Raw genomic sequence first — 26470 nt, 5'->3', positions numbered from 1 at the left:
ACTTCATCTGGATTTGTTCCTCAAACTTAGCCAAAAGTAGCAAATTCTGCATTTATAGACCCAATATCTATTAAAGCTCCACCTGACAGTTTCTATTCCTTAATTTAAACTTTCACTGCTGTTCTTATTGGGATGCAAGTTAGAACATTTGTTAAGTTATGTTTTTAATGGCTAAGCTTGTGCAGGGCTTTACCATTGTATAAAAAGCCTTTTATAAATAAAGTTTGATTCAATTTAAGTTCAGTTCAATTGAAATTACATATTTTTTTTGTTACAAGTCAAACTCCCCCACTTCAAACTTCAAAAGCTCACCAAAACTCACAAGCACCTCCCACCTGCTGAAACGAACTTTGACCTCAGGAGGAGGCGGCCATCTTTAAATTTTTCCAAACAAATCACCTCCTGCAAATTTAAACCCCTCCTAGGGATTTTGATCTATCCTTGCCTAACTCCTGGAGCAACATTGGGAAACTACCTGGGAGAAAATGTTGGCAATAAAGTTTGATAGATATGAACGTCGTTAGCGTGACAAACTCAAGAAATTGCCCCCCCGTTGCTCGCACATTTTTTACTGGAATATTGTGAAAATTTAATCCGTGAATCATTGGCACAAGCCGGAGAAAACAATATGCCATATGATATGAACACATTAAAAATAAGGGCATAGAAAACAAAAAATCCTCCGTTGCCAAGGAAATCGAAAAATTTACTTTTGCCAATTCTTCTGAAAGTTATATCGACCTGTTTGTCACGCCCAGGCGACCAAAGAATAAAATGGTTGCTATGGAAATAAAACCAACATTTTAATTTAAATGAACTTGTTACGTATAGCTCCTACCAGAGTGGCGGAAGGGGAGCCACTCAGATATTGAGGGCGGAGCCGTACACCACCACTCGCAGCTGTAGTTTCTATATTCAATAAACTGTAATAACTACAGACGAACCAACAGAAAACAATATTTGCTTGAACTTTTAAACAAAAAGCGAACAAAATCCTTTAAAAAAAACGTGCAAAAGTTATTAAAGCTTTTTGTGCAGAGGAAGGGATTTGTGTCCCTGCAGGAGTTGCATTATCCCTAAAGTTAAGATGCTTCTGTAACTAAATAAAGAGTCGCTTCCGCCAGGAAAGTGTCGGATTCAATCGAAGTCAAGCTGAGCTTCAATAAAGAATGCATCACGGAGCAGATTGAGTTATGGCTTCATCTTTTCCTGAATGCGAGCCGACGAGGCGGCGCTCATGACTCATTTGCCTGACACGCTTCTGACAAGAAAGCGTGCAGGAAAAGCTGCTGCTGCTGCTGCTGCACCCTGTTAGCATTTCATTAGGGGAGTGAACAGCCCCCTGGCGTCAGTGCATGATAGGAACAGCACATTTCCTCGTCTCTATTTCAGCAACCTGCTCAGTTTTCCACATTTCTGCTTCCTGATTTAATCCAGAAAAGTGTCGCCGCCTAAAAAAAACTGCCCTTCAACAGAACTTGAAGGGTGTTCCTTTTTTGTTTTGCTTACTTTTTCATTGGTGTAGAAAAAAGCAGCAGCGATGCCAAACGGTAATAAAACACCAGGCGGGATGTTCTCCAGCAAATGCCAAAAAAAACGTCCCCAGTTTTCTGCAGGCTGTAGCAATTCCCTCCACGTTTTCCCAAAGTCATGCACAGGCCCTGGACCCCACCTCCACCCCCGCTCGCTGCATATTTGGACTGAATATCAAACGCCACGGCGGTGCTACATAATTCAGACAACCTTTATTACTCTGGGGGTAATGCGTTCTCCTCCTCCTCACTTTCAAGGCTGCTCTTCAGAATAAAAGCTCGACTGTAAAGCAAACAAGATTATGTAGGAAGGGAGTTTAACGGCGCCGAGCAGCATCATTGTTCTTCCTCTTCTTTTTTATTAATTTATGTTTTTAGAGCATAAAACGTCCAAATTCAAGAACCATCTTATGTCTGCAGTGCAGCCTTCCACCACTAGATGGCAAACTTCCACCATCTGCAGAGGGTCGCTTCTTGTAAAACCTCTGTAATGTCATCCTGATGAAGAAAGCTGAGGTCATCTCCCGTAGAAACAACGTCCCTCGTCAAAAATTCAAACAAGAAAGGCAGAAAAAAACTAGACTTTAACGAGCCTGAAGAGTTTTTTTTCCATCCCGTCACCACAATAAAAGCCTCATGAAGGATCAGGTCCAACAACAATAACGCCGGGATGTTTCACAAAAACGTCTTCTCTGCATCGTCCAGCAACAACAACAGCTTTGGAGGGTTAGAGTTGTGTCATTTCTAATTAAGACGACGGATTAATGAGACAAAAACATGCCAGCTCCTTAAAAACATCTTGTTTTTAAGTACAATATTTTCATGAAACATCTTTTTTAAATCAGAATTTACAAAATAAGTTTGACAACTTAATCTGAAATACTGTAATCTTCTGATCTTCAGAAAGAAGGATAGTCGGAGTGTTGAAAAGAGCCTTTCGGGAAAAGCATATTTTTTTGAAATTGTTTTTTTTTAGCAATCCACAACCATTTTAAGACAAATTATTTCTAAAAAACAGAGCAATAAATCTAAATATGCTACTTTATAGCAAAGTTTAAGATGCAGTTTTGTCCTAAATGAGCAGGAAATCACTATTTATTTTAAGAAATCTTACCAAGACAAATTCTACTCCTGCTATCGGCACTTCTAATAAGAGAAAAACTTTTTGTTTTTTTAAAGATTTTTTCTGGAGTTTGCAGCCTCCGGGTTCCATAAAGGTTCACGTTTTATAGCAGCCTCTACAGAAAGTCATTCTGAAAACGGAGCACTTCAGCTGAACAAACAAGCATCCATGGGAATCTTCTCGGTCAGCCGGAATGAACGCGTTTCCATGGAAACGGGAGGGAAAAAAAACACTCAGCAGCTGTTTCCCACCAGCAACAAGTCTGGAAAACGTGAAGCTTTTTCTTTACATCAGGGAATGAAAGTGAAGGGACTGCATCGTTTCAGCTTTGTGACTTAAACCACAAGGCCCCGCCCCCCTCCCAGGATCAGCTCCGCCTCCATCCTCCGTGACCCAATTTTCTGACAGCAGCTCAGTTCAAACTTTTACAGCTGCTGCAGAACTGCGATGAGGAAGGTGAACGGAGTCAGAAACGCGACGCGAGTTCGAAATTTCTCTGAACTAAAACATTTAATGACAGTTCCTGGAAAAAATAGGAGATTTATGGTAAAATAAATAATTAGACAGAAACTCTCACATTTCCCCAAAAAATCCTGTTTTAGAATAGAATAGAAGAATGCCTTTATTGGAATGCCTTTATTTTCTGACCATCAATCAAAATACTGACCCTGCTGGACAACATTTAAATATGATTTTATTTTTTTTAAGACAATTGTGATAACTAATTTATCATAAACTAAATTTGCTGTTATCATTTCATTTAAAAGCTGTAAAATGCCATTTATTAATTAATTATTACGTTTATTAAACAATAGGTAAATATTTACTCGATGGGGTTGATGTGAACATTTATAGCTGCCCTTATTGAGAGTTTACTTCTTTGTCAGAATCTACAATTCCAAAATCCGCGATTGGTGAATATAGACCACTATGCATTGCATTTGAAAGATTTGTCATTTGGGGGAAAAAAGTGTGTCATTTAATTTTTTTCTTTCTAAAGGATTCAAGTTTTCCTCATCAGAACACTGGATTCATTAAATAGACTTCGTAAAATGTTTGTATTTAGTATTTTTTACTTTAGTGAACAGGTGACGTTATATTTGGCGTTCTAAAAACAAAAATAGTATCGATGATGTGACCGAACTGCCTTAAAATCCAGGACACTGGATAGTACTGCAATATACAGTCATTTAGGGTTAGACAGCCCTGAAGGAATGCAGACACACGCTAAAAGCAGCTACGGTGGCCAAAAAGGGCCACACTTTCCAAGTAGCATCAAATACCCAGATCATTAAAAACAAATTAAAAACAGACTGGACTGAATTTTTCCTGTTTGAACAAACTTGACCTTAAGATTTGACAGGAAGTAAACGTATTACTGATGTGATGCTAACTTAAACCAGTTTACACATGATCAGGGGTGAATACTTGATTCTGATTGGCTGCAAGGTGTCCATTAAAAACCTAAATTACCTGTTCCAGGCACATAGCCTGAATGTTCTTACATAGGTGGACAGACGTTATTCCAGATTTTCTCCCAACAGAAGACAGTAGAAAATATCTCTGTCCTCCAGATGTCTCTATGATGGACATGACAGGGTCTCCGTGAATAGTTTGTCGTCTGTCTCGCCCACGTGTTTAGAGATAAGGTTTTCTATTAATTAATGAACGAAATTGTTTGTTTGTTTGTCGATTCACGTGTAATGATCAGAGTTTTTAGTGGATCTACGAAACTCAGTGTGGACTTTGTCTGCTTGAAACTGACTTCAGCTTTATCGTCTGGACAAAAAACAAGCGCTGAGAGGTGAACCTTCCCGTCTGAAACGATGCTTTGGATCATATAGACCAATTTCCTCCACTGCGGCACAGCAGCCGATGCGGGTTCTTCAGCCGTTACTATGACAACACATCCCGTCACGTATCAGAATGTGAAAGAATACATCTTACTTCTGTCACAACTAAGGCAGATAACGTTTATGAACTCTAAAACCGCAGAAACGTCGCCGTCGTATAATGCATTTTTTTTTTATGGTACGCAGCTTTCCACAGTATAAAAAAACGTGGTATGATTGACGTTTTTCAACGTGGCGTTGGATTTGGCTGCCGTTTTTTTTCTCAGTTTATGCAAACTGATGCTCTCTGTGCTCCAGATTTTCTGTTTCTTCTGGACGGTTTCTGGCTGTCAGGAAACAGTCAAAAAGAAACTTGCAGCTGTTTGTGGAACGTCTCTGATGCTAAAACGTGGATGAAGATGCTGTGAAGAGAATAAGGCCGCACTGCAGAAAGACATGATGGACGGCGATGTAAAGTTTCTCACCTCAGCACCATGAGACAGACTCCTTTTCCTGAGGGTCGGCGAGAGCTCGGCTGACCTTAGAGGAGTCAGACCTCCGTTCTTCAACTGCTCCCCCGAGGGCGACTTTGGTACAGTCCACACAGGAGCACCATCTGAAAACAACAAGGCAACATCAGAGCCCGAGAGCTTTTCCGGAGAAATCCAGATTTCCAACTGATAAAAGATCCTTGAGAATATGAGACTGAGAGCAGCTGGGTGTGAGTTCACAGGAATCTGTTCAGTGCTGAACGTTTAATCGACTCCATAAAGGTTGTTTTCTTTGCTGCTGCTGCAGTTTTATCATTTCCATTCTGCTTCACAAGTTTATTCTTTTAAAACATTAAATTCTCCTAATGCCCTAAAGAGCAGAAGGAACCAATCGGATGTTTTATTTTATTTCTCCCGGTGGTGAAAATGCTGCAGTGGCTTCTGTCAGACGGCAGGAGAGACGCCGTCCGCTGCGTAGCAGCTTTACGTTTTTCTGAGTCAATTCTTGACCTACAACATCCCATAATACTTAAAGTAAAACTAGAAATGTTTGGGAAGCAGCTGGAAACAAAGGCATAACTTGTTAGCAACAGCTAAAAAAAAAGTTAAAGTCCCACTCTGATCATCCTTTGATCTATTTTCAAAACTGGTATTTTAATCATGATGATGCCGTTTTTAGCCAAAATATTGAAAACCTTGTGGGGTTTTCTAGGACGTAGTTTCTGCAGAGTGGCAGGAGTTCATTAAAAATTTGCCTCTAAGTTGTGGGCGGGACTGTTGAGAAGCCCCGCCCCCTTCTTCTCTTCTCTGTTTACAGCCCCTTCCACCCCCAACCCAACGTTACTGATGCAACAAAAAAAAGGGGGAAGAAGGGAGCTTGTGCAGCGTCTTTTTTACATCACAAATACAATCTTTTTCAAACCGCATATTTTTGTTGTCTGCTCCTGATACACAACGATTTGAATAACAAATACTGGGAAATGTCATTTTAAACTTAATTTTCTTTCTATATGTCTTCCATCATCAGAAAAATGCCACGAGAACATGTTAAAAACACCATTTTAATCAGAGTGGGTCTTTAAACCAAACATGCAACAGAAACTTTAGGACCTGGCAACTCAATACAAAACATAAAATATGGAAAAAAAAGATATTTTTACAGAAAACACAAACTACACTCTTTGTTTGCTGTGCTTTTGTTTCTAGTTTTGCAGTCACATCACACATTTTTTGTTCATCTGGTTACTAGAAAAGCTGCTTTTGTTTGTGGCTCTGCAGTTTGTTTGTTTGTTTTTTTAGAATTGACCTTTGACCTCTGGTGGCTCTGAGGTAAGGACGTCGAGGAAAGCATCCAGGGTGAAGCGGCTCAGTTTCAAATCATTTTCAGACAAATCTGGTTTCAAAATGAGCTGATGATCTGATTTCTGAGCTCCTTCTCATCTCACTCCACTCTCAAAGCCCGTCAAGTCTGATGCAGCACAGGTCGATCTTTGAAACGCATTAGCACCAAGCAAACTGTGCTGACAGGTCGGTGTGCCGGCGGGTCTCGGCTGAGTCCAGCCAGGTCTCCGGCAGGTCAGCTGACAGTTTGAGTGATGAGGTGCGCAGAAAGTGTGAGCGCGGCGTCTGCAGAGACCCGCCGCTCCCGCCGTGAGAAGGTAGCAGCAGGAGGTGGTTTCTTAACGGCGCCGTGAATGCCGTTTGTGGCCATGCAGGGGGAATCAAACGGCTGCCTCAGATCAAACCGTGGAGATGCAAACAGTCATGCAGCGTTTTACCAGCAGCTTCTCCGTATGTGCACATCACTTCCGACTTTTGCAGCTTTTACTTTACTCTCAGCAACGAGGAGTTAGGATTAAAATTTCCTTTTTTTTAGGCTGCAAAAGAGACTCGCCTGCACAGAATTTTTTCCTTTACGGATTGTCAGATCCTTAAAGGAAAGCCCTATTTTTCTGCTCTGCAAAAGAGAAAAGTGGGGCTCCAAGCTTGTGAAAGAAGGAAAATGGATCCGGAGAAGGTTAGCGTCATCAAAGATCCTCAGTGACGTCAGCAGATCGATCATCTGCTGTCTGGTTTGTGACTGGCAGGTTTCTCCTTCCCAAAACCTCTTTTGACAAAACTGGAACAGAATCCCAAATGTTTTTTTTTCTGGGGGGACCACCGTGCCAGCAAAAACTCAGCACAACCTCATGCGAGGCTCGACTCCACCAACGAGTCCTCCGGCCCATGCACAGCCTTCCTGTGGGAGCGTTCAGCCAGCAAACCGCCGCGCGGCTCAGGCTGCAATCAGGAACTCCTCATTCCGGTGGGGAGGGTACATGCCGTGATCGGAGAGCGGCCCCACCCCCGCAGGACTCGCCAGCCAGGCAGCGGAAGGAAATAGGTTTGTACTTGCGGCCCGCGGATCCGTGCCGGTCCCGGCCGGGCGGGCCGACGGCTGCCGCAAAGGAAGAAGACCATACGATGAAGACCGGGAGGCCCGGGATCGAACCACCCGCCCTCGTAAAAAGAAGACGCCCCACAAACATCTTGATGAAAGAGAGCACATCCGAGCAAGAAGGCCTCCAGAAGAAGAGTTTGAAAATAAAGACACTAAAAAGAAGATGAGGCTGAAGAAAAACCAAACTTCACATTAAAACATGTTTTCATTTAAAGGGAAATTTGACTTCTTGTTGTAGAAATTGTGCTCATCTGTGAGTGTTTATTAATTCACTTTTAATGGTTATTTTCTGTTGAAAATGAGATTTTGTAAAAATGTACTTTGGATTTTTGGATGAGTTCTTTACGTGTGAAAAATGTCTTATAAATAAAGTTAACTGTAAAGGAGATTTTATATTTCTCTCTGGAATTTTCAATCTTATACCTCTTGTACTTTGTTCCTTATTTCCTTCGTTTGGTAAAAGTGATGAGACAGTATGTTGGATGGCAGATCATTAGGTTGAGAGGATTGTTCATAACTGTCAGACCTCCGCAGATTTTAATTTGCAGAAATTTCTACGAGAAGTTTTTCTTTTTCCTTCTTTTTGGTCCACCAATCTTCCCAAAATGTTGCACAAAAGGAATCTTTAGGACTCCAGGAATTGATTGTAGGGGACTGTTGCAGAAATTCAACTTGATTTTTTTTTTTTGCAACAAAAATGCTCAGGTTTTCTTAACAAAATTCCGTTGTTTCTGAACAACAACAGATGGAATTCCTCTTATCTGAACCTCCCCACCTTTAGGAACTGCTTCATGATCAACGTAACGGCGTTGGACCAACAGAAGCTCCCTCAGGCCGACTTGGTTTCAATCAGAAGAACTTTATTGGACCTGGCACAGGCATGGCGGCGGTTTAACACTTGAGGCACCAGTGTGGTTTTCTTTTGGCAAACTTTAAGGAGAGGGGAGGGGTTCAGGAGAGCATAGTTCCATCACAGGAAGAAACACAGAGGAACAAATATGACGAGACACCAAAACGTAAGACGAAATCAACAACATTTCCCACAAATGTTTACGTTGGTGGGACCCGTCAGGCAAGGACAAGAGCCCCAGCTGAGTGGCGCCGGCTGGGCCTTGCTGCTGGGGCTGGACTCTGGTGGAGGGAACTGGACAGACAGGGTGGATGAGGGGGTTTCTGGGGGCACTGGTCCCAGGGCAGACTCACCGGAGCGGGCTCCATGGTTGTGCTGCGAGGCCCGGGGCCCCTCGCTGCTGCTCTGAGTCCGTTGGAGGATGTTCAGGCACTCTCCCAGGCAGCTGAGGGTGGCGGCCGATGTGGCTTTGAGCAGGAGCAGGTCCTGGTCCAGGCAGGAGAGCGGGCCTTTGGTGGGGAGAGAGTCAATGGACTGAACCAGGTTCTTCTGCTGGCCTTCTGCTTGGGACATCACCTAAAAAGAAGAGGGACGAGGGAATCAAACTACAAGCAGTTCCCCCTTCCAGCCTTTGTCCCATGCACCCATAAACCCTGTATGGGTCCGAACAGGTGCTGCAGGTTATTGGGTTGTCCATGCCCGCGGAGGGTCATAGAAAGGAGCGCAGGTGTGTTTTGCAGTTTGCTTGAGGCTTGTACAGCCACCTCGAAGGACGTCCTGAAAATGGAACATACCATTGTTCTGCATGTGGTTAATATTTATTAGTATTTGTAAGGCTATGGAAGTTGCACAAACTTCTGACGCATGGGTGACGCTGTGGTACGGCGTCCTTACTCCAAACTCTAGTCAGTAGTAAATTTTGTGACTATTGGCTCCCGACTGACCGTGCACAGTTGATTTGATAAATCTATGCTTTTTTATTGTCTTCTTGTTTGATTTTTGTCGCTGAAAATTGCTTAAAAACAAATTAATATCAACAGAAATCGTCTATCAAAATTCAAAACTAAAAAGAAATCGTCAATCAACGGATCGGACGGATCGTCTCTGACGTCTCACATAGACGTCTATACTGCGCTACTTGAAGCCATAGACATAAATAAACCAGCAGCTTTGTCTTTGATCTCTAACCATATACACAAAAAGACAAACAACCCATTGATCATGTGACCAACAGATGATCTATCCTATTCTTGTAAATACTGGAAAATATGCAGAGGTACCAAGCCTTCTGCCAGTTAGTGTAACACCGCTGGGGTAGAGGTGTTGCCGAGTTATTAGAGGAAAGGCCGCCTCCTATTTTAGCATCTTTTTATCTCTAACACAAAACCAAACCAACAGTTGTATCTTTGTGAATTATCTTGTACATTTAATCTCTTCACACGTGAAAAACATTCAGACTCCATTTTACTTCCTGTTCAGAATTCACTCTTGTGTTTGATATCTTTGAAAAAACGCAAAAAGCTTTGCTACAAAAGAGTTGTGTGTAACTGACCCACACAGCCAAACAAAGGTTAAGTGCACTGTTTTATTTCAGATCAACATTCATTTAAAAGTCTGGCTTGAAGTAAACAGCAGTAAGAAACTTAGCGTTATTACCTGCTCATTAATATTTATAGCTGTTCGGTAACAGAAATTAGAACATTAGAGAAACGCTGATATTTAAACATGGTAAGAGTTTCACTTTGAGTTTCCATCACATTTACATAAGTAAAAGGCAAAAAAAAAGGCTCATTTAAGCCTATTGGGCATTTTCTCTGCTGACCCCTGAATCCATAATCATCCAATCCCAACAACATTCATTTGGCTGCTTAAAAGAAAGGAGAGCTGCAGAACCTTTACCGTCCAGTCAGTTTGGTTCCACTTTTAATGGTGATAATGAATTGTTTGGGGGGAGGGGGGGCAATATAAATGTAAATTTCCATTCTCACAACACAAAAGTGCTTTCAGGCTCATCTGGGAATCTTTAGGTATGAATATTTTACAACACAAAACAGAAAACTGGTCTCATTCCAATCAAATCTGGTCCTTTTTTTTTTTTTACAATAGTCTGATCTTAATTGAGACTAAAAGTTACAAAAATACAGATTATTTTACTTTATTCATAACAATTCCCCTGGTTTATCCCTTTAACTCCACCTCCCAGCACCTTATTCCCTAAATAATTCTTGATAAATTTCGATTTTATGAATCTGTATAAAGAGGGGGCAGTTATCTGTAGAATAGACAATGGTTTTTTTCTCTATTAGGTTCATAAACCGGCTTATAATTTATATTTTATGGAATAGTTGAGGTCTGAGGCGTTTGTTGATCTCATGATTTTACTCCTATAACATCAAAAGTGTCGTAGACTGAAACCATCAGAATCAATGGCTGATATAAATACCAACATCTTTGGGTTTAGTTTGTTTAAACCGAGTATTTTCTCCGTGGAGCTTGTTAGTCGACATTAGAAACCGATTAAGAACTTGATGTCAATCCACCACTCAGTAATAGTTTGCATGAAAATTCAAAAATTCCCATTTGTTTTGCATAATGAATCTGCACCATTGAAAACAATAAAAGTGTCCAAATTTATACCTGAAATGTACAGAATAATAAATTTAACAAAAGTGAAGAAACTCCCTCTGAAAATGAAAGAAAAAACACAAACATCTCTGTATGACCCAAAACCAACTTATTTAATTTGGTGGCGTTAATGTAAAACTTAGCAAAGAACTAAGTTTTGTTTCTCCATTTTGTGCAAAAGTGTGAAAAAAATTATCAAATTTCTCACTTTGCCAAAAAATGGCCGCCAAGCCTTAGGTCCTGTGGCCATCCCATAATAACTTTAGACCTTCCTTTTGACATCTCCCACACATGTGTTCGGGTTTCATTCCTAAATTTTGAATTTATTTTCTTGTCAAGAGATTTTTTTTCCCCATTCATGTCTTGAAAGTTTCCCCCACTGTGATGTCATCGTTTTCTTTAAGGAGGAAGGGGGGGGGGGTGTTCCCTTAAAACTCATTTTCACCGGGTACTAGGTGCAAATTTTGGTAAGTTTTTGAGTGTGGAGGGGGTGAAACGTTCGCTCAAAGGTGCAGTAAGAATGAAGAATTGCAAAAACAATCTGGTCCTTCAGTCTGTGGGACACAAGCAAGACGAGACTTTTCTGATCTTCTTTCTGTGGTTTGACTTTTGCACAAGTGACATTTTTTCAGTATAAAACTTCCTAAAAATAACAGATTCCCCCATGAGGCTGTACTGTTGCTCCCACGGAGGAGCTGCTGGCATCACTTCAGTGTTGACTGCAGGCAAAAACTGATTTACACCTTAGAGAACACACACACACACACACACAAACAGAGGAGAAAAAACTCCTCATTTCAGAATGAATCCTCTTCAGACTTCCAAAAACCCCACTGCGTCTGAGAGTAACTGAAGTGTGACGGACTCAGACAGAAGATCCGTCTTAATGTGAGGAGGCCTGATAAGCTAATGAACGGAAGCCTGGAAACGCTGCGTTCCTTCATATCGGACGGCTTCACAAACAACAAACATGCATCAGCGACACAGGCTGCCAGGACAGCGGCGGCAGTCATCTTCCACCATGGAGCAACAAACCTCCATTGCTGCCCCAGCAAAGCAAAAACCATCAGCAGTCCGCTCACACTGTAGCTTTCATCTGGTTGACCTGCTGCCCTCTGATACGACGAAAACGGGTTCAAAAAACAGCTTCTTTTCTTTTCTTTTCTCAGAACAAGACCGAATGGTGACATCACCGACAGAAAATGTTTTACTTCCAGATCTAACCTAATAAAATCAATTCAGTCGCCATTTTTTTCACGATCGTCAACGTTTGAGCCCCATGTTGTCCTGAGTCATCGTTTCTATGGAAACCACTCACGCCACTCAGGAGTGAGCTGTGTTGGAAGGCCACACCTCTACCACTTTTGTGTAGCTGGCCACACAAGATCTGTCAATCAAATGTTTTTAATGTGGGGCATGGGGTCCAGCAGGCTCCACCCACTATTAATCGAGCCATCTGATTGGTCCGATTACAACTTGAAAAACTTGAACTACAGAAAAGTTATAATGAAATAATGAAAAAATAGTTTCACAGCTAAAATGGATCTTCTGACCAATAGCTGTTTATTTCTCTTTAGAGTATTTTGGCTACTGAGCCACTTCCTGCTCTGAACCCCAGGTGGGCGGAGTCATTATGTTTCTGATTCTGATCTCTCCACTGAGCCTTGAACGTCTACATTCTCAGAAACAAATGCAAGTTAAGCTTTAATAGTTTGTAGTCAGGTTAACTTTAACATTTCCTACGTGTGGAATCAATAAAGTAATTCTGATTCTGATCTCTTCTAATTTAATAATAATAATTAGGAATGTGAATGATTAATAATTATTATTATTAATTAATAATATTTATTCATACTAATTAATAATATTTATTCATATTAATTATATTAATTATTATATTAATAATATTAATATTAATTAAGTATAATAATTAATAATTTCCTAATTATGTTTTAAAGCTGCTGAAACCCTCAGAAGACTTGATGCTACATTTACAGAAAAAGGATGGAAGCAGATATGAGGATTTATCATCAGCGTAGAAGAGAATCCACTGATTTTTTGCAAAAATAAAAGATTTCTGCCTTGAAAATGCTTTAAAAAGCTGGATTTTATGGCGATCATAAAAAGTAAGAGCACCTTCATGATACAAAAAAAATAATTTTTACACTTAATTACAAAAACAATAAAGAACAGAATGATTAAGATGAAGCAAATATACCATCAAGATAAAAAAATGTAAAAATACATACAAGTTTTATACCTTGAGGCAATCAAGAGGGAACTTCAAGCCTCTTTCAGTGGAACAACCATGTTTACAGTATGGCTGCTCTTCACACCTCACTATTCCTCTGTGAAACCAACGACCGTCATGTTTCCAGAAATAACCTGACCCCAGTGACCCGGCTCTGCTGCTGCGGCGGCGGCGCTGCAGCTGGGGCGTTTGACAAGCTCTCATCAAGACGGCTGTGACAGGCCGGCCGAGGCGAGGAGCTCATGTGGTCGGACTCCCACCACCTCGCGTTCAGACGGGAGCCGGGGTGACAAACGGATGGAGGCTGACAGCGGCCAGAACACTTCAGGACTTCAGTGATCAGGGGCCTCATTTATAAACGTTGCGTACGCACAAAAGAAGGCGTACGCCACTCTCTACGCAATAGTTGAGATTTATAAAAAGCAAACTTGACGGGAAAATGTGCGGTCCTCCACGCAAGCTCTGACCCAGGCGTACGCACAAAAACGGGTGAAATGAGAAATGGCGACACCGTCGGCAGATGGAAGAAACACGTGAAAGTGACAGTGTGCGCCAAATCGTGCTGGCATGTGCTGTGCTACACAATGTGGCACAGCTTAAAAACGTGCCTCTACCCCCTGGCGCTGATTGCTGTGTTGGCCCCGACCCTGAACCCCATCCCCACGCATTTGAGCCAAACGCTGCTGCTGTGCGCCAGCGTTTGGAAGTGATGCGTCGCTTGTAAAGAAAAAGAGGTGTGGAAAATATTATTTATTTAAGAATTCCCTCATCGTGCAGTTTATTTCAGTCAGGGCGATCTTGATTTCGCCCAACTCCTTGGCCACCTCTCTGATTGAACTACTGACTTCCCTCTGAATTCAAGGACTGCATCGGTGAGGACACGTCCACTGCTGGAGGGTTGAGAGCCGCGTGCCATGGAGACGCTGGGTCCAGACGGCTACTCAGCTGCAGCATCGTAACCACTGGCCCCGCTGGAACACCCAGCAACTAAAATAAAATAGTTCTATATTAATAATCTGTAATTGTGTAGCCTGCATACATGTGACTTGACTGCATTCATTTGAATTATTTCTCTTACCTGTGTCACCCTGACCCTGGCGCGTCGGCGTCCCCTCCGTCTCAGTCAGGTGACTGAGGCGGAGGAGGACGCCGATAAGGGGGACTTAATAGGGATTCCCCAATAATAGCGGACAGTTTCTCATCAAGAGGGGTCAGCTCCGGTGTCCCCCCCCACGTGGCGGACACACTCTGCCGATGCAGCGCTAGACGTTTTTTTGCCTCGACTTTGATGTCCGATAATTTCTTTCATTTCTTTTTTATTTCGGCCACGTCCGAGGTTGTGAGGCTACAGCATTTTCGGCGTCTGCCACCGTTTGCCGCTCACGTGCCTTTTTGGCATTAGTAAGGCCACACTGTGCCCTGTTTGTGCCCAAACAACACTTTTCTCCTCTTTTCCACCTCGCCAACGATAACTTCTACTTCACATTGAGTGAAGTTACGTTTTTTTGATTTCCCCTCTGTGTTTGCCATGATTTAGCAAGCCATGAATATTAATTTGTGGGCGTTTCACGGACTATTTATGGGCAACTATGGGCGTGTCATGTAGCCGCAAAAGCTGCGCTGCATTTAGAATCGGTTGTGATTTATAAAGGGAAAGATGCGTAGGATGTGCGTGCGCACGGTTTTATAACTCTGAATATTTCTGTGCGTACGCACGTCCTATGTTTCATCCGTACGCCACTTCTGACGCAAATCCTACGCAAAGTTTTATAAATGAGGCCCCAGGCCTCCACTCAGAAAGTGACATTTATGACCATTTCTACTATGTTACCACATCAAGGATAAAATGGCCACTGTTGCAAAATCCACATAAGTAACCAAAACAGGGAAATCCAAAGGAATTTTATAAATTGAATGCAATGAAATTTGGCGATTTTCACACTCACTCACAATATGGGAAAAGAAAAACTTTGGTTTGAGCAATCCTCACAAAATTACACACATATGCCACCAGGTTAAGTCAACAACCACAACCAATGGTTTCACTGACCTTTGACCTCGGGAAGAGGCCACCATCATCAATAAAAAAAAAAAATCCCCTTTAGTAGCTTTTATAAATTTAAACTCCACCTAGAGATTTTGATCTATCGTCTTCTAACTCTGGAGCACCATTGGAAGCTACTTGAGGAAAAACCGTTTGTTTTAAAGTTGGATAGACTTTAAAAAGGAATTAGCGTGACAAGCGAGGAAAAGTAGCGCTCCCCTGTTGCTTGCAATTTTTGTGAAAATGTAATACTTATTTCGTTGGCTCCAGCTGAACAAAATGATATGACATTTGATATCAACATGTAAGGAATGTGGGCGTGGTTAACAAAAAACCTACGTTGCCAAAGAAACCAAAAAAATTTACTTTTGCCAATTCTTCTAAAAATGACATCGACCTGTTCGTCACCTCCAGGCGACCAAAAAATATAATGGTTGCTATGGAGATAAAACCAACAGAAAACCACCATTTTGAAAAAAGTACAAAAAAATTATGAATTTGTCACATGCAGCTCTGACCAGTCTGACAGAGGCAGAGGTGGTGGGGGGTAAGTAGCCACTCGGTGAGGGCGGGTAAAATGTGGCTCACCGCTTGTAGCTTTAATTATTAAAATGTTTGTTCAGGGTTTAACGACAATCCAGAGAAGTTTTATGATCAACTAAACACAAAGAATGTTTATTACTTTAATTTGTTAAATATAAAAGATAAATAATTGTGTCGTCTGACTCTGTGCAGGCAGAAAACAGCAATTTAAAACCAACTTTTTCAGTTTTTATTTCTGTTTTGCTTTTCAGAATAAAATATACAGGTGACAGTCAGTAAACAGCAGAACCAGTGACAAATAAAGCTGCCTTTGCAGAAAAATATCTTCAGAGAAGTTTGGGATTTTTCTTTTTAATGAAAGGCATCTTCCTGAAGGATTACCTCTGAATGTTCAGCTCCTCAGTTATGAGCAGCAAACTGGTTTAAAAAGATCAGACACATAATCACAATACAATAAAGCACAAATCTGATGCATGTCTGGATTCTTCCTTGTACTGTAAATCAATGCCAAAGGCCTTCTTTATTAAATCAGTTGGTGGCAAAGCCATCGGGGAAGTTTATTGGCTCAGAGGAAGAAAAGCTGCAAACGAGACAAAAGAGGCGATGGGTGGCAGGGGTTGACATAGCCCAGAAATTTGCACTGGCCCACAGGGCCAGTAGTTTTTGAAACTTACTGGCCCTGCCTGAAAGTTACTGGCCCGACACTGCGCATAGCGGGACCCGCCGCTCCGCAGGTGCTTGCAACTTTAGGGGGGTCCGGGGGCATGCCCCCCCGGAAACTTTTAATATGGTGCAATTTGGTGCATTCTGGTGACATCACTTATTTCTACACTTTTCAATGACTGAAAATAGACCATATCAAACTTAAATCTGCTCTACTCTGTTTCAGATGTTTTGAAGAGAGCACTGCAGTGTAGTAGGTAACACTAGTTCAGAAGTTTTCATGGTGCTTCTAACGGCAAATATCGCAATAAATCCTAAACCTTAAATGTGTTAAAACAATCTAATGGCAGCTTGAAGCATTTAACGAATCAAATAAATCCCTTAATGCATTTGACCAATCGGATGGACGCCTTCACATTAGTGACCAATCAGATGGAGCCCTGTTATGTTAGATGTTTGTAACCTATGTCAACGTGGGTCATTTGGAGTATAATTTTTAAACTGGGAATGGTTATTTGGTTATTTTACTGTTTGTTTATATACCGCAAATTATATCGTTATCGCAATTTTAATCTCTGATATCGCATATCGCGAGTTTTCCTCATATTGTGCAGGTCTAACTGAGATCATTCAGCTAACTAGAAATACTTACTGCTTACAGTGTTGTAAAGAAAAATCAAAATGAAGTACTTAGACATTATACTGCATTTGAGTCTGAGATTCAGGTATTTGGAGTTGCCTTTGATTCTTTGACATTTAGCTTAAAGCTTAGTGCATACAGTTTCATCTTCAATGCATTCATTAAATATCTTGCTGTCCATACTACTAATTATACCCACTACTCCATCTAACATATTCCTTTCTATTCCTGCCATGTCTTCCACATCTCTGACATGCTTCAGTCTCTCTTCAGTGACGGTGTCGGATTTATAATCAAATGTAATAATAACCCACTGGCTTGTGCCTTCGTTGTTGCTGTTTAACATTGTTTTGTATTGAATTGTTACAATCAATAAAGTTTGAAAAAAAAAGTATTGAGCGCGTGCCGCGTGGTGCTCGGCAGTGAAAGCCGCGCGCGGGCAGGCGGGAGAGAAGGAGAAGTGATCAAAGGTTTCCCATAGAAACCCTTGAAGTCTGAACACAGGACTAGCAGAAAAACTAAATTATGAAGACGAGGTAAATCTACACGTTTTCGCAAAATTTACTTTATTGAAAAAGGTGAAGAATGTATAAACCGTTAGATATTTTAGTGGCCCGAGCGGACAAGTGAAAAGTAAAGTCTTGTGGTCCGCACTGCTCGAAAAACAGGACCGGGCCAGCGGACAAATGGCTATGTCGAGCCCTGGGTGGGAAGAAACACAGAGGAGATGTCAGATTAGAATCAGGTCACAGGAAGCAGCAGCCCAGACCTTGTGAGGCGAGGATGAATCACACGCCAGAGCAGGCCTGGTTCTGTCTGCAGAGACGACTCCAGCCCCAGAGCGCCGTTTGTTGTGCACACCATCTGCTCTTTATTTACTCGAGCCGTCTGCGGTTCATGAGACGAGGCAGCGCTTGAGAAATACTCCACACACACAAACGCAGAGTGAGTCATTCAGAGGAGGTGGTTTTAGCGGGGCGGGCCGGCGTCTCCGAACAGGAGGTTCTGAAGAAGCAGTTCAACTCATTCACATCAGTCGTCAGCGCGTAAGGAAGACTGTCGAGATAGAACTTTGGGAGAAAATGAATCTATAGTCTGCTGAGCCTGTTCTGTGTTCCACTTCATGGCAAATGAGTGAGGGTTTAAATCCTGCCGTGGGGGTCAGGTTACTGTGCAGGTTATCAGGCTGATAAAGCTCCTTTCTTCTCTGGAGTTCATCTGCAGGTTTTAAACAGAGCGTCTCTGTGGATAGAGTTCTGGGTTTTTATCCCACATGTTTATCCCAAACGCTAACAAGAATACCATCGACTATAAACTCAAAGGAAAATAATGTTATTAAAATATCTAAAAAATATTAGAATTTAAAAAAAAGAAAGTCTTTGGCCTCCATTTGCAGGCTTCCGGGAGCAGCAGGAAACTGACTTCTGGATTGGTGCTTTCGAAAACAAATATATTAGCCAAGTGCAGTACCGTACGTTACCACTAGGGATGTCAAATCTGAGGCTTTAAGACAGTTTGTGTTTTCCTTTTTTAGAGAAATGCCTTTAGAGGAAAGTAAAATGATTAAAAAAATCGTAATTTTATGGTAATTTTAAAACAATAATTTGTAAGGAAATCAAAAGGAAATAGAATATACGGGACTGTTCCTTATCCTGAAAAATATTTCAGATACGTTTTTTTAAAATAGAAGTCTAAAAAAAGCCTTTGGATCAAAAAGTAATGGAAAAAATGTGATTCAGATCAAAAACACAAAGAAAAGTGAACCAAACAGTCTAATGATTAGATCAAAAGTATGTGATAAAGCCACATATAACATATAACCCATCAACACAAATGTAAAAGATGTAAACGCGTGTTAGCAGAGAAGAGTTGAACGTTAATAGATGAGATGAATGAGCCGTTTCACTGAGATGCAGACGGATGAACATTAACAGAGTTCTTGACAAATGATCTCTTTAACTTGTTTACAACCATATTTCATCATCTGATGTTTTGTAGTGGAGCAAAAAAAAACCTGATAGTTATTCATAATAAATCTGCAAAATAATCAGAGCATTTTTAATATATTTTTACAGCCTGCTGAGCTCTTTTAGGGATCGACATCAGATAAGAACCATGTAGGGATGCTTGGCAGAAGTCCTTGGTCTGGAATGATAAACTACTGTAGGTGACAGTAATCCTCAATCCTAATTTAAAAAAAAAAACAGTCCACAAAAACAATCTTTTAGGTAAACTTGCTTTTCTAAATGCACAAAAATCAAAAATGTATGCATTAGTTTGTCAAAGGAAAAGTTGGTCTAAATCTTCTCAAACCACATCAAATGAATTTTGTTTCCTAATTTTAAAACTGAAGACAATGTACACTTAAAACTAAACAACTCAAACGTCTGCAGTCAAATCTGTGAGAGTAAAAGATAAAATAGAAGAATTTGTTAAAAGATTTCTTTTAGCTTAGATCTCAAAATTTCCGAACAGAAATGATGCCAACAACACATTATACCCCAATTTTACTGTTCACCTGTCTGCATTGGTGTTCTGGGACAAAAGGAGGCCTTAAAATGAGTATTAACCATTGATTGTACATGAGAACTGGACTGAGTGACTCCTCCCACCATGGCATTCCAAACAGGAAGTATCTGCTGGTCCCAAAAAGCCAAACTCCCACAGACCTCTATAGAGAAATAAACAGCTATAACTCAGTCATTCTATTGGTCAGAAGAACCATTTATTTATTTATTTTTTTATTTGTTACTCAGGTTATAAACTGACCAATCAGATGCCTCAATAAAAGTAGGTGGAGCCTGCTGGCCCCCACGTCCAACGTTCAAAACGTTTGGCCGATTTTGTGTAGCTCGCTTTCCAGCGGTGGGGGTGTGGCCTTCCAACACGCTCACTCCTGATTGGTGAGAGTGGTCATCAAAAAAACTCAGAGCCACTCAGTCCAACTGCTGCCTACTGATGATGTCTGGCTCCAACATGGCCACGTCCAAATCATTAATAATAAAATGGTGACGGATTTGACTTCATTTGGTTGAAACCCAAGTGAGTGTGATGTTATACATGGTTAAACCCTCTTTCATGTATGACCTAGTTATTCATCCTTTGTGGCGCTCCAGGATGCAACAAAAAACTTTAATCGAGTTCAAGAATTATTTTATTAATGATAGTTTTTGTTTTTTCTATGGCTTGGTTCATCTTACGGGTGTTTGAAGTCATCATTATCCAGTTCTCTTCCTCCCAATGTGCCTTTGAGCATGCTAGTCCACCAACTATCAGCAGGTCTTTAACTCTCCTTTATGCACAAAGAATAGATGTTTAATCTCATTTGGCAGTAGGTTTACATGTATTCAATGTCAGGAAGACAAAAGGATTCAGTCAATCTCATGGAGAAAAATCTTCCTTTAGATTAAATTTTGATTGTCAAAACCCAAAGCCATTAGTTTTCAGAACTCAAGGGGTTTGCCACACACAATAGTTCATGTTTGCATAGGCTAAAAGCATTGCTGATTGTTTTTAATGGTGGTATTAAATTGTAGAATCGCTTTTTATCCATATTATGCTCAACCCCACTTGGAGGTCATACAAGAGCAGAACGCCCATCTTTGATGTGAAAAACCCCAGAGTGCAAATTTATGCCTAAATCTGAATTTTAAAAGACATTCAGACCGTCAACCTTGAATCTGATTGGACGTAAAACCCGCTGGAAGGATTCAGGAAGGACACAATGTTTAGCTGAGATCACCATCATGAATAATTGTATTGGCCATTATAATTATGCAATGCAACATCACAAAGGGCAGCAACGATGAAACTAAAAGGTTTTATTTATTTGGTTTTATTGTGAAGGGCAGGTGCATACATCTTGACATGTTTGGAGACCATCACATGATTATATTTTTGTGTCGCTCGGAAACCTCACCACCTCCTCGTTCCTGTGTTTCCTGTTCCTCCAGATTGTCATGCTTTCACAAAACTTCAATTTACCTTTGTGTTTGAGAGAAAAAAAAAATGAGGCTACAAATTCATCCCATATAAACCTGGTTTCTATAACATGTCTGTCATTTCTCTTTGGTAAAAAGCAAATTTAAATGAACTTTTTTTTTGCAATTAATCACAGCAATTGACAGGCTATTAAGGAAACACAATCTTGTCCTGAAAGATAAGCAGAAGAGTGACGGCTGGTTGGGAACGCAGCAAATGAGGAAAGAGGTAAGAACGAGAGATACCTGCAGAAAACTGATGAGGACTTCAGGCTAAACTCTTCAGAAGTTTCAGTTTATTTGAACTTCTGGGTCTGAGGATGCAAACAAGTGAATTGTAAAGTATGAGAAGATCCTCTGCAACATAAAGACTTGAAATGGCGTCCTTTTACTTTGATGCGGTACGTTTTTCCAGAGCAGATCCTTATGACACACTTATCCTTCTCATCTTTGACAAATTGTGAGGGTTTCTAACCTCACATCTCACCAGTGACGTGCGGTCAGGTGAGGCAAGTGAGGCACAGCCTCACCTGTCATAATCGTGATAAAATAGAAAAAAGGTAAATTAAGTAGATATTATTTTCCACTAATCTGTGTTAAATATACATTTTCAGTCAACTCAACACGTTTTCCACAGTTTCTGAGGCTGAAATCGACGAATTTGAGTGTTGCGCGATCACAGACGGAGCGGAACCTCCTGGTGAGGCTCTGAAGTACTGTGCCTCATGTATGACGGCAGGACTCAATGTTAACAGAGACGTGCGCTGAAAACACTGCTGTAGGCCCGCAGAAAAGGCTTTAGGTGAGGCAAGCCTCACCAGCAGGGGGCAGACGTGAGCTGACAGCTGCTTTGTAGCTACACTGGTGCAGTAGGAAAAGACTAAGGATGTCTTTCTTCATTGAGGGGGAGAAACTCGTATAAAATAAAGGAAAATAAGGAAGACTTTGAAACAGTTCATAGAGCTTTTTGTAGAGGATTGACACACGGACTCAAAAAGTAAGGTCAAACATGTTTTTCAATATTTGTTTTTTAAACATAACATGGGAGTAAGTGGAAAAAAATGTAAGTAAAATCATTTATTTTATTTTGATGACCATTTTCACAGACAACATTTGATAAAACTGATTAAAGCACCAGAATTTGAAGTTGGAAAAACACCAGAAAGAGTTACTGAGGGTCAAATGCGTGCTGAACACATCTGTATAATTTAATTTGTTTACAGTATATAAGAATAATTTATACACAAGAAGAGTGTTCTATCCATGTCTATAAAAGAAAATATTCTCTGTAGGACAAATATGTCCTTGTGTGTATTTTATAAGCTGTTAGCTGCTGTTGGATAAAGGGTGAAATATTTAGTTCTTTCATAGTAAATCTGTCTCCAGAGGAGTCAGTGCCTCACCAGCCATCAACCTCACCTCACGTCACTGCATCTCACACCTCAAAGAAATCCAATCCTGACAACCACTTCTCAACACTAATGATTAACAGTGCGAATAAACTGCGAAAAATTGAGCCCAAAGTTCCCTTAACAACAAATATCCGCACGGAGAAGGCACCGTTGCAGAAAATGAGCACTAAGCAGGATCTAAAAACGCTTGAAAAAGAAGAAGAGGTGTTTAAAGCCTTAGTTCATTGCAGGTGCATACGGGCCGTCTGCGGGTGAAAAATGGTCAAACCTGTACAGGACACGAAGGTGACCTACATGAAATATCAAGGTCACGGACCAATCGGTGAACCCGCAGAGCAAAACCGTTACATTTTTACTACTGGGGCCTGATGCGGGTGAAATGTAGAGAACATTTAGGTTGAATCTGAATTGCTCCCCTACATATCTGGCTCCTCCCCATTACCCCAGTTCTTGAGGTATTTCAAGGTGTAGTGGTGTCTAAAAGTGTTTTTTCTAAAGAGGACCCGTAGCGACTTAGGGCTGGCCATCCCTCTGCCGGTAGGTTGATTTGTGTTGCATTGTGGCGCAGAGGAGAAACGCATTTATTTGTTGGGGGGGGGGTGCTCTGAAGCGCAGAAGTTTACATTTAAATACAAGTATAGAGTTATAAAACAGATGCTATGTATTTTCTGAGCGCTGGCAGGTACACCCTAACATAGCTCACCGGATATTCCTGATGACCTTATCGAGTGGTGGTAACGTATGAATTTGAAGACACTATTTTTTCCATATCTCTCTGCTTGAAAGGATAAGTGTAGGGGTAGGGGGAGGCTGTAAGGGTAGAGACGAAATTCATATTCGGCCTTAGACATAGGGTAAGGGGTAACAAAGGGTAAAGTAGGTGAGGTCCAGGTGTGTCCTGTGGACCAAATCCTGTGGACTGTGTCAGGACCCCATTAATGAAGCTTTGGTGCGATTGCAAAGGAAGATCTACCTCATCTTCAGGTATGCTGGGTTTGCTGAATCATCACTCCACACGTCACTCAATTGGTCTTCACTCTGAGCCAATAGCAGAGCTCTCACTTTCCCTTACAGCAAATTGCAATCAAATGCCTGCCTTTAAATTCACTGAAGCTTGTTAATCCGCATGCCAGACCTCCGCCCCGCTCTTCCCCTGGCTCTTTGATTCAACACGGTCCACCATCAGCGTCTGGGCTCTAAGGTCTCTTCACTTGATGTGAGGTCATCACCAACATGCAAGCTGTTTGCAGCCCAGAGCCCAAACCGCCTAAGACTACGGACTGTTCATGCTTCACTATTAAATCACACTTTCAACATCTCTCCTCACTGAAGAGCTGTTCACGTGATACTATTGGTTTACATGACTGGTTTATATGACAATCGGAGTGTAGTTTATATGGACGTCCTACGGGCACTTAAGTTTCACGTGCACACCCCGTGCGTGAGGCCTTTACGTCGGTAATGGCCCATTTCGTCCACCTTCCCGACTCGACTCGAGTGTGGTGTAAGGACACCGTACGACGGCATCACCTGTACATAGTCAGAGTGTGTAACTGCTATCAGCCGGGTGCATCATGTGACTAAGGCTTAAGCAAACAGCACCAGTTAGTACCGTGACCAATGTAGTCAGTCAAAGCACTTCCTCTATGCTCAAACATACAACGAGAGCTACCTCCTTTTCCCCTTTTTCATTAAAAAACAAAAAAAAACAAAGAAAAAACACCGGTAGGTCTTTTAGTCAACCTCTACAAATAGGGGGTTTTAAAAAATCCATAAATTACCCACCTCCTTCACCTCCAGCAGCCGTCCTGGATATTGAATCTTTGCCCGCCGAGCTGCAGCCGGGGATTTGTGGTGGGTTATGGTGACGATGTTGCTGGGGGAGGCCGCGTGGCCAGGGTGCCTCTGGGAACTTGGGGATGAAGATGGAGTTAGGTGGGGGAGGAGGGAAAAACTACGGGTCCGGCCAGAGGACGAGGAGCCCTGAAGAAGGGAGGATGGGAACGGAAGAGTGAGCGCTGGAGGACGTCAAACATGAGCTTTGTGTTTCATGCTACATCAGCTCCTCCAGAAGGAAGTCAGTTTTTAACGGAGTACACAAAGGAAGAAACTCAACCAGCACAGGAAGAAATTTTTCTTTTTTTTATGCTCATTATGCTCGAGCGCAGTGGTTAGCGCTCTGGCCTGACAACGAGAAGGCCCTGGTTCGAATCCTGACTGTAGAGTTTCCTTTTTTCTCCTGGCGCTCCCGCTTTCTTCCAAAAACATACTTCATAGGTTGATTGGTAAATCTAAAGTGACCCTATGTGTGTGTGTGTGTGTGAGTGTGTGCAGAGAGTGAGTGTGCCCCCTGCGACAGACTGGCAAACTCTTTAGGTCGCCCAATGGCCGCTGGGACAGCCTCCAGCGGACCTGTGACCCGGTAAGGGACATATATATAGCGGGTCAAGAAAATGGATGGCTGTAGATCGTTACTTAGCGGACGATGGATCAAGATCAAAAATTCTAACTTTAATATTTATTATATTATGTTTGAATGGCTGCTATATGTATGTGTTTTTGTTAAATGAAATAAAAAGAGATGTATTTAATCATTTATACCTTTATTTTGAACAGGAGATCAGAATCATAACCGATTAAAAACAAAGATTTTTTAAAGAAATAGGTTTAAACAACGTCACACTAGAAAGGTTTTTCCATCAACTTCCTGGTTAACTTCAGCAGTAAGCAAAATGTAAAAATCTCTGTCGTTTTAGATCATTTAACAACAAATCCTGGAAATGTTCTCCACGGTTTTTCCATCCTCAAAGTTTAGCTGACTACAGTTCCAGTACATCGATGAGAGAAGAAAGTAAAAGAAGACGAAGCAACACCTGAACAGAAACAGAACAACTAGAAAACACTCACAGTCCTTTCATCTAACCAGGGTTGTCAGAATCCAGGCCTTGAGGGCCAGGGTCCTACATGTTTTCCAACCAACCTGCCTTTGAAGCAGGTAGGTAGGAAGGTCTGCTGCTGATCCAGGTAATAAGCAGCAAAGCAGGCAGGTGTTCTGGAAAACAAGCAGGTGGCCGTCCTTCCGAGGCCTGAAGTTTGACACTCCTGATCTAAACGGACAACCGTGTTTCCAATCAAAAACCTCTTGAGTAGAAATCCCCAAGAACTCCCAGAACACCAGAATGCTTTTAATTATTACATTTTTTAATTCAAACTGTCAACTATTTTTAAAAAAAAACACCTTTTTGGAACCTCTAGACTGAACTTCAGTCTGTCTTGTTTGACTTTAAAATTTAGAACTTTCACCGACACTTTACTTTGAAAGCGCATTTCCTTCTTGTGACCAGAGCACATTCGGTTTATATACTAAAAAATGCAATTTTAGAGCAATAATTACATTGCTTGAAGCATATTTTTACTTTTCTATATTTATAAAGATCGTCAATAAGCGATCTTGGATGTCAAAAACTTTGGTGCTCAATATTTGGGGGAACAGATCGCGAATTTCCGAGTATTTGGATACTCTATGCTACACTTAAATTAGAAATTAGAAATGGCTACAATTAAAATTAGAAATATTTTGAATAAATCAAACTGAAGCAAAAACCAGAAAAGATGAAACACAAAAACACAGGTGGGACAGGAAAATAGAAATGTGGCTGAAAGGAAATTTGGGGCAACGAGGTAAAAATAGCAGCTAACTATTCTCTTGAGGCAAAATAATTTGTGTTAAAAATGTTAGAATAATAAATGTTCAAACATTTATGAATCTACTGGTTTGATGCAATGATTGTGTTCTCTTTGATCCCTTTTTTTGGATATGAAACACATCATCAAATGCTAAAAACCTGCACTTCGAGTATCCGTTGCTCAAGATCTAATACTCATCTTCTGCTTCTGTTGCTGAAATCATTTACCAATGATAAAATAAATCTTCATTTCATCATTTCTTGTCTGATTGTTGATCCATTTTTGATCTCAAACAGAACTGAGAGCTTTCACAAACCGGGAAAAACCTCTGCCAGACATCCAAAGAAAAGAACTTTC

The 26470-nt window shown here is 41.2% G+C and overlaps 1 protein-coding gene across 2 annotated transcripts in view; it reads right to left on the bottom strand.

Moving 5' to 3' along the window:
- The window catches only part of osbpl10 (oxysterol binding protein like 10), a 74901-nt gene that overhangs the window by 12488 nt on the left and 35943 nt on the right, over nucleotides 1-26470 (bottom strand). The window contains exons 5-7 of one of the 2 annotated variants that reach the window (XM_023959615.1): nucleotides 24212-24409; nucleotides 8622-8844; nucleotides 4973-5103 (exon numbers count right to left, since the gene is read on the bottom strand). In XM_023959615.1, the coding sequence (XP_023815383.1) occupies nucleotides 4973-5103; nucleotides 8622-8844; nucleotides 24212-24409 (552 nt within the window). The remainder of the gene's footprint in view (nucleotides 1-4972; nucleotides 5104-8621; nucleotides 8845-24211; nucleotides 24410-26470) is intronic. The other variant, XM_023959616.1, reaches the window with a different exon arrangement.

This window comes from Oryzias latipes, chromosome 11 (genome assembly GCF_002234675.1).
Source record: "Oryzias latipes chromosome 11, ASM223467v1".
Taxonomy (NCBI): Eukaryota; Metazoa; Chordata; class Actinopteri; order Beloniformes; family Adrianichthyidae; genus Oryzias; species Oryzias latipes.
Note: the sequence above shows the minus strand (reverse complement) of the source record. Positions and strands in the feature narration are given on the sequence as shown.